A 15001-nucleotide genomic window follows, 5' to 3' on the forward strand; every position below is an offset into this window, starting at 1 on the left:
TGAGATGTGAGGAGCAAGGGGGCAAGTTGTTGTGTTTTGTGGTGGGAGCCTGGAATGTGCCTCCTGGGGTGGTAGTAGAGACAAAAACATTAGATACTTTAAGAGATGTTTAGATAGACACAGGAATGTAAGAGAAATGGGAATATTAATTTAGATAAGCATTTACTGTAAGCTGAATGAAACGAATGCAAACAAAATAGCTCTGGGAGTCCATGGATTTGAAATCTACCCCAGTCACAGCCTTTTCCTTAACAAGGAATAAGAAAATGAGAAAGGAAGAGTCAGAAACAGACAATTGCAGATGACAGCAAGATAATAAATTAACATCAACTGCGAAGAAATTTCCAGCTCAACAGGAGAGCTGGAAACAGCACAACTATAGTCAGGATAACCAAAAGAGGGAGTCCTGACCAGAATAGATGAACAAAGAATGCTCCATATATCCCAAAACAAAATGTCAAGGACGACCTTATGTCAGTTATTTGTTTTGTGTAGGGTTTAAGTTGTTGATCAATGAGAGAACAAGTTCAGATGGGCAGGGATGACCTCAGGGTTTGGTGTAGAACACAACATTCATGTCCTCCAAGAGGAGCACAGCTTTGTTATTGGGTTTGGAGACTTGCGTGTCCAAATGAACTGGAGAGCTATGATAGCTGGAGTCGGGGCCTTGTGCTTTGGCTCTTGTCAGGGTCCCCTATGCCAAACAGGTCAAAGAGTAGAGGCCAGACTACAAGTGGTCCACCACTCCTTCAAGTTTGGGGGTTCAGCTCAGGGCTAACAACCCTGACTAGTCAAAACAAAAGTTGTTACGGAAACAGAAATGAAGGATCCTTCTGTAACTGTGTGCAACAGAGATGGAGGACCTTCACTGTTGCCCTAAACGCCAGTGGTGTAATGGGCAGTAAGTACAACATTCATGTGTAGGCTGATAAATGATAAGTAACATTTTTCCGCAATTACTATTTCCAACAAGAAATAATCTATCCACCTACCCTTGATAGTTAATGGCATTCAGTTTTTTTTTGGGAAAGGTCTATGAACTAGTTATCACAGGCCAGGCATTCAATGGCGTGACCACTTCCTGACATTCCAAAGCCTTTCCACAAAGCACATGTCAGGGCAAGATGGAATGTCTTCAATTGCATCCTCTTTTCTTGTTGTTGAGAAGTTGTCAGTTATTTGTTCTGCAATTACAACAGGGTATTTGCATGCAGAATACCTACACTATCAGCAAGTGTGATTCCAAGCTTCTGGTCACCTGTTCGGGCGAGACACGGCGCATGTGAAAGGGCATTCAGGACATCACCAACTACAGGACAACATCACCTGACTGTGTGGGTGATGCCTCCCTCCCAGATGCACTGATTAAATTCTATGCTCGTTTTGAGGCGGAAAATGACGTGGCGGTGAGGAAGTCCACCCCTCCTCCGAATGACCAGGTGCTGTGTCTCACTGTGGCCGATGTGAGAAGAACCCTGTGCAGGGTGAACCCACAGAAGGCTGCTGGACCAGACAATATTCCTGGTAGAGTGCTTAGAGGATGTGCAGACCAGCTAGCAGATGTTCTCACTGACATCTTCAATATCTCCCTGAGCAGCGCCACCGTTCCAACGTGCTTCAAGGCTACCACCATCGTCCCCGTGCCGAAGAAGTCTTCAGTGTCCTGCCTACTACCGTCCCGTTGCACTCACATCCATCATCATGAAGTGTTTCGAGAGGCTCGTCATGAGGCACATCAAGACCATGTTGCCCCCCTCACTAGATCCCCTGCAGTTTGTGTACTGTCCCAACAGACGAAGCCATTCCCATCACACTCCACCTGGCCCTCACCCACCTGGACAAAAAAGACACATATGTTCGAATGTTGTGCAAAGACTTCAGTTCAGCATTCAACACAATCATCCCTCAGAAACTGATTGGAAAGCTGAGCCTACTGGGCCTGAACACCTCCCTCTGCAACTGGATCCTAGACTTCCTGACTGGGAGACCTCAGTCAGTCCGGATCGGAAGCAGCATCTCCAACACCATCACACTGAGCACGGGGGCCCCACAGGGCTGTGTGCTCAGTCCACTGCTGTTCACTCTGCTGACCTATGACTGTGCTGCAACACACAGCTCGAACCATATCATCAAGTTTGCCAATGACACGACCGTGGTGGGTCTCATCAGCAAGAACGATGAGTCAGCTTATAGAGAGGAGGTGCAGCAGCTAACAGACTGGTGCAAAGCCAACAACCTGTCTCTGAATGTGAACAAAACAAAAGAGATGGTTGTTGACTTCAGGAAGGCACGGAGCGACCACTCCTTGCTGAACATCGATGGCTCCTCGGTAGAGATCATTAAGAGCACCAAATTTCTTGGTGTTCACCTGGCGGAGAATCTCACCTGGTCCCTCAACACCAGCTCCATAGCAAAGAAAGCCCAACAGCGTCTCTACTTTCTGCAAAGGCTGAGGAAAGTCCATCTCCCACCCCCCATCCTCATCACATTCTACAGGGGTTGTATTGAGAGCATCCTGAGCAGCTGCATCACTGGCTGGTTCAGAAATTGCACCATCTCAGATCGCAAGACCCTGCAGTGGATAGTGAGGTCAGCTGAGAAGATCATCAGGGTCTCTCTTCCCGCCATTATGGACATTTACACTGTACACTGCATCTGCAAGTCAAACAGTATTATGAAGGACCCCACACACCCCTCATACAAACTCTTCTCCCTCCTGCCATCTAGGAAAAGGCACTGGAGCATTCAGGCTCTTATGACCAGACTATGTAACAGTTTCTTCCCCCAAGCTATCAGACTCCTCAATACCCAGAGCCTGGACTGACATCAACTTACTGCCCTCTACTGTGCCTATTGTCTTGTTTATTATTTATTGTAATGCCTGCACTGTTTTGTGCACTTTATGCAGTCCTGAGTAGGTCTGTAGTCTAGTGTAGTATTTTTCTGTGTTGTTTTCATGTAGTTCAGTGTAGTTTTTGTACTGTTTCGTGTAGCACCATGGTCCAGAAAAACATTGTCTTGTTTTTACCGTGTACTGTACCAGCAGTTATGGTCGAAATGACAATAAAAAGTGACTTGACTTGTTTGCATCTCCTCTTTCAGGCTTCCAGCAATGATCCAATGAAGCACACCATCACTTTCCAATTATCTGACATCCATTTCAACAACTGCAGCTAATCAACATGTCCAGCAATTGCATTTCACATCCCTAGCATTTTTATCTCATTGTGGTCTTCCAAATAATTATTCTGCTTCTCCCATTTACACCTCACCCAGACGGATCTGTCTTCACAGATACTAATTATTTGCGGCACCTTGTTCAATTTCAAATATCTGGCATCTAAAGTAGTTTAATTTTGTATCAGGGCAATAAGATGAAGGCACATTTTTAGTAGCAAAACATCTTTATACACAACTTTTATGCATCACCCAATAGTGCCCACTTTCAATAATCTTGCCATTTCTAAACATTTACTTTCCCTCACTTTATTGGTTTCTTATTTCAATATCAATGGCGGACCCTTGGCTTTTCATCATGCATTCCACTAATTCTGAAGTTAAACTAAACTAAAACTGGAACATCTCGAATTGCTGGAAGCGTGACAATGTCTCTTCCTCCTCCATCATCTCTCCCAGGTCTCCAACAAGTAAAGGGGCAGAGTACAAACAAATGGCTACACCTATTAATGCGATAGGATTTCTCAGCAACACTGCTGGAAACAATAGAAAGCTTCGACAATCCCACCTGCTGTAACGCTACAGCTGCTGCTGCTGCCTGCTGTTGAAGGGCTGCTGACTGGGTGAGTTGATAGCCTGTTGCTGTTTGGGTGGTGAGACCTGCTGCTGCCAAGGCTGTCTGTTGCGTGTACATTGCTGGAGAAGCCCCCAGCAGCGAGGGTTGAACACCAAGCGCACCTGATGGAAACAGCAGATTTTACATTATGGAGCACAAAGTTACAAAGATTGGAGCATCTCTTTTAAACAAAATCAGTAGATTCGAGTCTGCTGTACAGTGATTAGTAACAATGTACTGTTGTCAATTTTTTGCTTTGCAGTATCACACACCACCATTTACGATCAAAAGTTGGAACAATAGGCCATTCAGCCACACAAACCTATTCGGCCATTCAACAGAATGGGACAAGTTCTTTACGCAACTTTTTCTTGATCCTCAAGGACTCTGCTGCCACAGGTTTATACATTTTATTTCTATATTTAGAAATACAGAATGGACCAAGTCTTTCCAGCCCAACAGGCCACACCATTCAGCAACCCATCTATTTAACCCTAGCCTAATCATAGGACAATTTACAACAACTTAGTAACTGGCACGTCTTCGGAATGTGGAAGGAAACCAGAGCATCCGGAGGAAACCCACGTGCTCACAGGACTTACAAATTTCTAACGATGGTGTTGGAATTGAACTCTGACACCCCAAGCTGTAATAGCATCACGTTAACTGCTATGCTACTGTGGCGCCCCATGAAAAGATCCCAAAAAGATTCAACCTTCACAAAAGAAATTTCTCACCACAGTCTTAGATGGGCATGCAACAAGGCCCTCAACATCTGGGCTCTTGAATGAAAGTAAACATTATCTCTCAGTGGCTCGTGTCACTCTGAGATTGTTATGTTTTAACAGGATCCGACCATATTCTTTAAAATTCTGTGTTCTAACCTACTTAACATTTTCCCAAATTACACCGCAGATGCCAACTTTTTGAACAACATCAACATCTCACTATAAATTGAATCCTTTTCACTATTTGTTCTCTCACCAGCTTTTGTGTTACTGCAGATATGGCTGTACATATTCGCTCCCTTCCTCCAAGACATTAACTGTAAAAACTCATACCCCAGCACTGACTTCACTGTTACCTCAGTGACAGGCTGTCAACCTGAAAATGACCTTTCTTGCTGCTTCCTACCCATCAGCCGTCTTCCATCCATGCAAGCTTTTATGCTCCAACTTCAGTGGCTTTTACGTGTCAACATGATCCCCTGAATAACTGATTTGAATACGTTTCTAACAATAGATGTTTCGCTAATTAGCCCAGCTCAAAGTGAAAGCAAGTAAAATAGGGATCAGGGAAATGAGAGCAAGAAAGTGGGTAAAAGGGAACAAGTTATTTTCCATCCCCTGTAACCTTCACATGGTGCTTACGTTAGAAATTAACAACCACACCTGGATTAAAATACACCACCCAGGCTGACATTTTAATCGTGTATTAAGTTGATTTGAAATACCACACAAAATATTTGCACCAGTGGCTCCAACTTCACCCTCAAGAGATTCCATTGCACAATTTAAAAAGCATGGGAATTCAACCCTTTGTCCTTGTTAATTACCAAGTAAATTAAATTGAAAACCCTGTTATCTCAGTTTCACTGCTAGATCGAATGTCAATCTTTCTAATCATTGCAGGTTCTGAAAGTGACCTGCTGTACTGTTGAAAAAGCCGAGCACTTCTGGAGACTGAACACACAGCGATATGGATGTAGAAATATAGCTCCAATAAATAACATTACTAGCCACACTGACCTGGCTGTGTAACAGCAGCAGAGAACTGCGTGGTCCAGGGGGGATTCTTCTGTCCTCCAAACTGAGCCATACTCAGGAATCAAGCAAATCACCTTTAATCCAATATTGTTCAGTTACCCTGGAGTTTAAAATGACAACCACGATTAGACTTGTGAAATTCAATGTGCAAAAAGTAATGACACTTATTTAGAGACACTAGTCTGCTGAGGTTTCTGATGTTTGTGTTATCTCATGTGAGACAGGACCAATACTGGCAATTCTCTCAGGGTTAAGGCTAAGCAACCATTTTTGTCCCCTGGTACAGGCGTGCACTCTCCCCAAGGTACAAAGGATGTCAACAGCTGCAGGGAGAGGCAGTCACTCTGTTCGCCATCAGAGGCGAAAACCCAAGCCTCCTACTTCTTTCAGATGCAAAAGTGCAAGCTGTCATCACCCCCAGGAACAAACACCCTCCCTCTGCACGTTCCCCAACTGAAATGTGCCGCACCACACCGATACCCAAGGTAACTGGCACCACTGCATCCAGCCTGTACACGTAGGAAACACTCATAGTGTAACAACTTTCAATGGAAATTTTCTTACTGCAATGATCACAAGGTAAAAATATTCAACCTGCCAGGCTGATCGTTCCCACACCCAAAATAAATACACACATTGCTGGTGTCGTGGGTAAAAAAGACACCGGAACTAATGCAAAATCCCTCTGTAATGTCAGTTAAAAGATCTGCTGTACCAGTGCCAGAGGTAAAAAAAAAAAACCAACAGGCAAGAGCCTGGGATAGAAATAGAAATGTACAGCACAGGAACAGGCCATTCGGCCCACAATATTGTGCCAAACCAACTAAAATGCAAATCAAAAACAGAGACTAATCCCTCCTTACATTCATGTGTTTACCCAAACGTCTCTTAAAAGCTTCTAATGTATTTGTCTCTATTACCATACCAGGCAGCACATTCCAGGCATCCACGAATCTCTGAGTGAAAAACTTAACCCTTACAACCCGCATGAAACTACTCCCTCTCGCCTTCAATGCATGCCCTCTGGTATTAGACATTTCAACCCTGGGGAACGGATACACAATAAAAACATCCACAATACAGTAATAAAAACATTGACAGATTACCCCCCCCCCCCCCCCACCTCACTAGCGCCGGGGTTACCCACAGTGCACGGCCCCAGGGCCTGGGGTTACCCGCAGTGCACAGCGCCAGAGCCCTGTCACACTTGCAAGGTAACAGTAGCACAGGTTATATCTTCATGCACCCAGTGGCCAGGGTCAAGGCCGCAGTGGCCGAGACCAGACACAGTGCATTACCCCACCGGGTGAAGGATCTTAAGGACCCGCGTACTGGGCCCACAGTAAACCGTCTCACTGGGCCGACTGATCCAAATTGCCTGCCTTGTGCTCCCGTTACAATCGGCTCCCTGCTCTTTCCTGTCGGCCGCCATTCGAGGCGAAGCTGCACCACACAATGCCTCGAACGCGCTTGTTGTCGCTCCGTCTCCAACCGTGTGCAGAGCCTCAGGCAGACGGCACGACAATACTCACCGAGCGAGGCCTCCATCAACCAGGAGCAGCCACAATACCGAGTACTGGACCGCGAGCCGACGTTAGCACGCTCAGGAACGTCAGACGTACGGGTGACGTCAAACGCAGGGGATTACGCCAACTTGTTTAGGGTGATGTGAGGCGAATGGCGCAAAGTTAACAAACTGTACTTAATGGCGGTGAGACACGCTGATCAGTGAAGCGTCAACAACTCCATGCGAAGCTGTCGCCACTTCCCGTGTAACTGCAGGAGCCCGCACGGCTCCGTTTTAACAACCAACACGCTAAAAATGCTGGAGGAACGCAGCAGGTCAGGCAACGACTCTGAGAGGATTAAACAGTGGGCATTTCGGGCAGGATGAATGTTTTGATGAAAGGAACCGCCAATTGTTTATTTCCCTACAAAGTTGCTACCTGAGCTGCTGGGACAGCATATTGTCATTCCTGTGAACACCACAAGCATTTTGTCTATTTTAATCAAGACTCCCAGCATATGCAGATTCAACAGGATCCTAAACTGCTCTGTCATGCCTGCCCTAAACCTGTGCCATGCCCAGAGTAACAGGTGCAAATATCACCCAGAAGATTCTAAGACATAGGAGCAGAATTAGGCCATTTGGCCCATTGTCTGCTCCGCCTTTCCATCATGGCTGATATATTATCCCTCTCAACCCCATTCTCCTGCCTTCTCCCTTTAACCTTTGATGCCCTGATTAATCAAACTCTGCTTTAAATACATCCAATGACTTGGCAAACACAGCTGTTTGTGGCAATACAGTAAGTTCCACAGATTCACCACCCACTGGCGAAAGAAGTTTTTCCTCATCTCTGTTTCAAATGGGCATGCCTTAATTCTGATGTTGTGCACTCTGTTCCAAGACTACCCTACTATAGGAAACATCCACTGTATCCAGGCATTTCAAAATTGGATAGGTTTCAATAATATCCTCCCTCTCCCCACCCACATTCTTCTAAACTCCAGTAAGTGCAGGCCCAGAGCCATCAAACGTTCCTCGTATATTAACTCTTTCATTTCTGGGATCATTCTTGTGAACTCAGCCACAACTCAGAGAAGCCACAACATCATACCCACCAATCTCTAAATGCATGGTAAATCACCTACCTTAGTACATAAACTGTGTGCATCCAAATATAACATTTTCAGTCCGGTATTTATCATCCTTTTTGATTTTGGCCTCTTGTTACACTTTGACTTATCCCACTGACTGCAATTTTGCCCTATCATCAGCCTGTCCTTCCTCACAGTCTCACTACACACTGCATCTCATTGTATACAAATTGCCCCATCCTCAGCCATATCACTCCAGTTCCCATCCCCTTTGCCAAATTAGTTTAATCCCTCCCCCACAGCTCTACCAAACCTGCCTGCAGGGATATTGGTCCCCAACGGGTTCAGGTGTAACCTGTCCTTTTTATACAGGTCATACCTTCCTTGGAAGAGATCCCAATGATCCAGAAATCTGAAACCCTTGCCTCCTGCACCAATTCTTCATCCTATTCTTACCCTTACTGGCGTGTGGCACAGACAGCAATCCAGAGAGTACAACCCTGGAGGTCCTGCTTCTCAGCTTTCTACCTAACGCCCTATATTCTCTCTTCAGGACCTCCTCATTTTTCTACATCCTCCCTTTGTTGTTTGTACTAATGTGTGCCACGACTCCTGACTGTTCACCTTCCCCCTTTTAAATGTTATTGACCTGATCCATGACATCTCTGAACTTGGCAACTGGAAAGCAACCTGACGTACAAGTTGACAAATCATTCCTACACAAACATTGAGGTATAGGTGGCTTTAATGTACAAACCAGGCTCAATACTAAATGTACAGTAATAGAGTCATGGACAACCATGGCAATGAAACCGTCCATTCAGCCCAACAGTCCATGCCAAATCATTAAAACTGCCTAGTCCCAACAACCTGCACCTGGATTATAGCTCTCTATACCCCTTTCATCTTTATACCTATACAAACTTCTCTTAAAAGTTGAAATAGAAATTGCTTCCACCACATATGCAGACAGCTCATGCAACACTCTTTGAGTGAAGAAGTTTCCCTTCATGTTCCCCTTAAACATTTCACCTTTCACCCTTAACCCATGATCTCTAGTTGTAGTTTCACCCAACCTCAGTGGAAAAAGCCTGCTTGCATTTCCCCTGTCTATACCCTTCATAATTATGTATACCTCTAACAAATCTCCCCTTAATCTTCTACGGTTCAAGGAATGAAATCCTAATCTACTCAATCTTTCCTTATAACTCAGGTCCTCCAGTCCTGGCAACATCCTTGTAAATTGACATCTTTCCTATAGGTAGGTGATCAAAACTGCACACAATATTCCAAATTAGGTCTCACTAACATCTAATACAACTTCAGCATAATATCCCAACTCTTGTACTCAATACTTTGATCTATGAAGGCTAATGTGCGAAAAGCTTTCTTTATGATCTTATCTATCTGTGTTGCCACTTTAAATGAATTACTGTACTGACCTGTATTCCCAGACTCCTTTGTTCTACCGCACTCCTCAGTGCTCGACCACTCATTATGTAAGACCTACCCAGGTAGTTCTCCCAAAGTGCAACACCTCACACTTGTCTGCATTAAATTCCATCTGCCATTTTGTGGCCCATTTTTCCAGCTGGTCCAGATCCCGCTGCAAGCCTAGATAGTCTTCCTCACTGTCTGCTACGCCTCCCAGTCTTGGTGTCATCCGCAAATTTGCTGATGCAGTTAACTACATTATCAACCAGATTGTTGATATAGATGGCAAACAGCAACGGACCCGGCATCAATTACTAGCACTCCACTGGTAACAGGCCTCCAGACAGAGAGGTAACCATCTACTACCACTCCTCTATTTGTTGTCTAATGATTGAACCTTCTTGAACAACATCCCATGCGGGACCTTGTCAAATGCCTTGCTGAAGTCCAGCTAGACAATATCCACTGCCTTGCCTTTATTAACTTTCTTGGTAACCTCCTGAAAAAACTCTGTAAGATTGGTTATACAAGACCTACCACACACAAAGCCTTGCTGACTATCCCCAATTAGTCCCTGGTTATCTAAATGCTCATATATTCTTACAACCAAGGGTCATTTTTAAAAGAGCTTTTTTTTTGTCAGTTAGTATCCAGGCTGTATTTTCTCTTTTCCTTGGTGTCACCTCATGCGTATGCTTTGTCCTTGGACTGTTTACCTTTCATGTCTAATTGTTTGTCTTTGCACTAGATCTGGTTTTTCACTATGTTTGGCAGGTGTCTCATTTGGGATCATGGAGATAGTTAAACTTTGCTTTAATCACTTGTATTCAGTTTGACAGAATTTAATTAGCACGATAATGTCAATGTCCGGAATTCCTACGTGCTCCAGGGTGTATTTCAGAGGGGGCTTGCCAACCCCTCTTGGCTGGGTCATTGTGGTTCCTTGTTGGGGGAAACTCAGACCGAGTTCTTCTGTGTATCAGGAGTGAGCTCAGTTCATCAATATTCTGTAGTTATTCTGAGCTCTTGTTAGTTTGATTTTAATTGCGAAAGTCTCTTGTAATTCCTGCACTTGCGTTCACATGAAATCCTCACATATATCCAGTCATTTAAAATAGCTTCCCCACTACTGATGTCAGACTCACCGGCCTATAATTTCCTGGTTTATTCTTAGAGCCTTTCTTAGACAGCAGAACAACATTGCTATCCTCCAATCCTGTGGTACCTCACCTGTTGCTAAATATGATTTAAATATCTCTGCTGGTGCCCCTGAAATTTCTGCATTTGCCTTCCTCAGAGTCCAAGGGAGCACCTTGTCAAGCCCTGGGGATTTGTCCACCCTAATTTGCCTCAAGATAGCAAACACTGTAATCTGTACAGGGTTCATGACCTCACTGCTGCTTTACCTCACTTCTATAGACTCTGTGGTCATCTCCTGAGTAAATACAGATGCAAAAGATCCATTTAAGATCTCCCCATCTCTTTTAGTTCCACACAGACTACCATTCTGATCTTCCATAGGACCAATTTTATCCCTTGCAATTCTTTTGCTCTTAACATATCCATAGAAGCCTGTAGAAGCTCCATCACCTTGTCTGTTAGACAAACCTCATGCCTTCTTTTAGCCCTCCTGATTTTTTCTCTTAAGTGTTCTTTTGCATTTCTTATACTCCTCAAGTACTTCATTTGTTCCTACCTGCCTATGCCTGTTGTGCACCTTTTTTTAAACCAGGCACTCAATATCTCTCAAAAACCAAGGTTCTCCGAATGTGTTATCTTAGCTTTTATATTGACAGGAACATACAAGCTTTGTACTTCCAAAATTTCACTTTTGAAGGTTTCCCACATACCGAGTACACCTTTGCCAGAAAACAGCCAGTCCTAATCTACGCTTGCAACATTCTTTCTGATGCCATCAAAATTAGCCTTTCTCCAATTTAGAATCTCAACCCAAGGACCAGACTTTTTCCACAATTACCTTGAAACTAATAGTATATCATCAGTAGATGAAAAGTGTTCCCCAACATAAACTTATATCACCTGCCCTGTCTCATTCCCTAGTAGAAGATTATGTATTGCACACTCTGTCATTGGGACTTCAGTGTACCGATTAAGGAAACTTCTTAACACATTTGACAAACTCTAACCCATCTAGTCCTTTTACAGTATGGGAGTTCTAGTCAATATGTGGAAAGTTAAAATCACCTACTATCACAACCTTATGTTTCTTACAACAGTCTGTAATTTCTGTACTAACTTGTTCCTCTAAATCCTGAGGACTGTTGGGTGGACTATAATATCACCCCATTAATGTGGTCATACCTTTCTTATTCCTCAGTTCCACCCATAAAGCCTTACTAGGTGAATTCCTGACTGTGCATTGCCGTGACATTTTTTCCTGACTAATAATGCCACCCCCTTCTCTTTCAGTCCTTCCCTCTCTATCACATCCAAAACAACAAAACCCTGGAATACTGAGCTGCCAGTTCTGCCCCTGCTGCAAACAAGTCTCACTAATGGTTATATATGTTGACCCATGACCTGAGCTCATCTGCCTTTCCTACAATATTTTTTGCATTAGAAAATATGTAACTCAGAACATTAATCCCACCATGCTCAACTTTTTGATTCTTGAAGTCTTACTGTCTCCACAAGCACTCCACTATCTGTGCTCACATTCTGGTTACAGTCCCCCTGCAAATCTAGTTTAACTCCCCGTGCAGTCCAAACCTTCCCACTTGGATATTAGTCCCCCTCCAGTTTATGTGCAAACAGCCTCTTCTGTACAGATCCAACCTTCCTGGAAGATAGCCCAGTGATCCAAAAATCTGAAGCCCTTTCTCGTACATCAACTCCTTAGCCATGCATTAAACTGTATGATCTTCCTATTTCTGGCCTCATTAGCACGTGGCACAGGTAGCAATCCTGAGATCACATTCCTGGATGGCCTGTGCATTAACCTAGCACCTAACTCCATGAACTCACATTGTAGAACCTATGTCATTGGTACCTATATGGAGCATGACCTCCGGCTGTTCAACACTACACTTAAAAATGCTGAGGACTCAATCCGAGATGTACTGCACCCTTGGACCCAAGAGGCAACATACTATCTAGGGATCTCGATCTTGTCCACAGACCTCCTTTCTTTTCCCCTAACTAATGAATCCCCATCACCACAGCTCACCTCATCTCCCCACTTCCCTTCTGAGCCACAGAGCCAGAAACTTGATCACTGTGACCTTCCTCTGTTAGGTCATCCGACAGTATCCAAAGTGATCTACCTGTGGTTGAGTGAGGTGGCCACAGGGGTACTCTGCAATGCTGTTTAATCCATTTCACCCACCTGACTGTCACCCAGTTTCTTGTCTCCTGCATCTTGTATGTAACCACTTCTCTATATGTCCTGTCACCCCCTCATGCTCCCAAATTATCTGAAGTTAATCCAGTTTCAGCAACAGCTCCTTAACACGGAGTGTTAGAAGCTGCAGCTGGATGCACTTCTTGCAGGTGAAGTCATCAGGGACACCGGATGTCTCTCTGCCTTCCCACATCCCACAAGAGGAGCATTCAACTATCCTGCCTGGCATCCCTAACTGTGCAATTATACAGAAGGAAACAATAAATAAACTGAAAAAAATCTACCTACAGCTTTTCGCCTTCTCTCACTCAAACCTCTCCTTGCTGAAGCCTCAAAGAGCTAAAACCTCAAATCCGCACACCAACAAAGGCATTGAAATCATTCCTTATAAGACATAAAACATGGGAGCAGAATTAGGCTATTCAGCCCATTGAATCTGCTCCACCATTCAATATTAGCTGATCTATTACCTCTCTCAAGCCCATTCTCCTGTCCTCTCCCTGTAACGTTTGACACCTTTACAAATTTGTGGTAATGAATTCCATGGATTGACCTCTCTCTGGCTTAAGAAATTCCTCTTCATCTCTGTTTTAAAGGGAAGTCCTTGTATTCTGAGGCTGTGCCCCCTGGTCCAAGACTTCTCCCACATCCCAGCCTCCTCTCCACATCCACTTTATCAAGGCCTTTCAATATTTGATAGGTTTCAATGAGATCCCCCCTCATTCTTCTACTCAAATCCATATTGACTGTGTAATATAATGACCCAGAAGGTGTTCATATTGTTTTCTCTAAAATCACCCGCATATTAACCGATGGAATTTCATTACTACCATACTGTATAATAACTACTGCTGAATGGTAATATATGGCACCCATACTACCCAGATTTCATGAACCATACTAAGTGCAATAATCATTCCCTTACTGGGTTTTACCACTCTAATATTTCAGATTCATATTTTCTTATGAATTGAGAGGCCATTCATTCCAGTGTGTCAAAGCAGGCTCCCAAAGCTACCCATTCCCTGCAACTTATTATCTCAGAATGAATTCTCCCACAAGTCCAGCTACATTTGGTTACAATAGTAACCAATTAACCTAACAACTAGGATAACTTTGGAATCTGGAAATAAACCGGAGAACCTGCAGGAAACGGAGAGCATGCAGACTTCACACCTACAGAGTCAAAGTCAGAAAGGTAGAAATTTGAGACGGTTGCACTACCAGTGTTATAATGACTCGCTGAGTAACTATGTGACATAATTAGGACACAAGAGAGACTACAGATGCTGGAAATAAGGATCAATACACAAAAGATGCTGAAGGAGCTCAGCAGATCAGGCAGCATCTGTAGAGGAAAATAAATACTGTAGCTAAGACTTCGGGTCAAGGCCAAGGCCTGAAGTGTCAACTGTTCATTTTCCTCCATGGATCATGCCTGACCTGCTGAGTTCTTTCAGTATTTTGTGTGTGTTTGTTTTTTATGTATTTTTATTTAAAGATACAGTGGGGTAACAGTCCTTTTTGACCCAATGAGCCCATGCCACCCAATTACAGCCACGTGACCAATTTACCTACTAATCCATATGTATTTGGAATGTAGGAGGAAACCCGCATGGTCATGGGGAGAAAGTACAAACTTCTTACAGACAGAGGCGGGAATTGAACCCGTGCCACTGGCGCTGTAAAGCAGTGGGCTGACCACTTCGTTACTGGGTTGATATGTGACATAATTTATCCATGCTGTGTGTAATAATCACTCCATCCAAAATAACTGTGCAATAATCATGTCTGTGCTGTGTGTGTAATAATAATAGATTATTTCATAATCTGTTACAGTCATCACCATACTGTGTGTGATAAACCCACATCGTACCTGTCCATACTATCTTTTTAATCAACCTTCTATGGAAGTGTTTGTAGTAAGCCCTTTTGAAATGTGTGTGTGTGCGTGTGCATGCGCGCGCGCGCGAGTCCTCTTTCTAATTATATCAACAACCCACTTTTTAATGATGGAAATCTACAAGTTGTAATAACTTGTATATC

General features: G+C 43.8%; 1 protein-coding gene across 2 annotated transcripts in view; it reads right to left on the reverse strand.

Moving 5' to 3' along the window:
* ccar1 (cell division cycle and apoptosis regulator 1) overlaps positions 1 to 7220 on the reverse strand; it is a 70103-nt gene extending 62883 nt beyond the window's left edge. The window contains exons 1-3 of one of the 2 annotated variants that reach the window (XM_073027181.1): positions 7092 to 7220; positions 5542 to 5659; positions 3746 to 3915 (exon numbers count right to left, since the gene is read on the reverse strand). In XM_073027181.1, coding sequence (XP_072883282.1) covers positions 3746 to 3915; positions 5542 to 5611 — 240 coding nt within the window. In that variant the 5' untranslated portion in view covers positions 5612 to 5659; positions 7092 to 7220. The other variant, XM_073027182.1, reaches the window with a different exon arrangement.
* Positions 7221 to 15001: the final 7781 nt, after the last annotated feature.

The sequence above is a fragment of the Hemitrygon akajei genome, chromosome 23, assembly GCF_048418815.1.
Source record: "Hemitrygon akajei chromosome 23, sHemAka1.3, whole genome shotgun sequence".
In the NCBI taxonomy this organism is placed as follows: Eukaryota; Metazoa; Chordata; class Chondrichthyes; order Myliobatiformes; family Dasyatidae; genus Hemitrygon; species Hemitrygon akajei.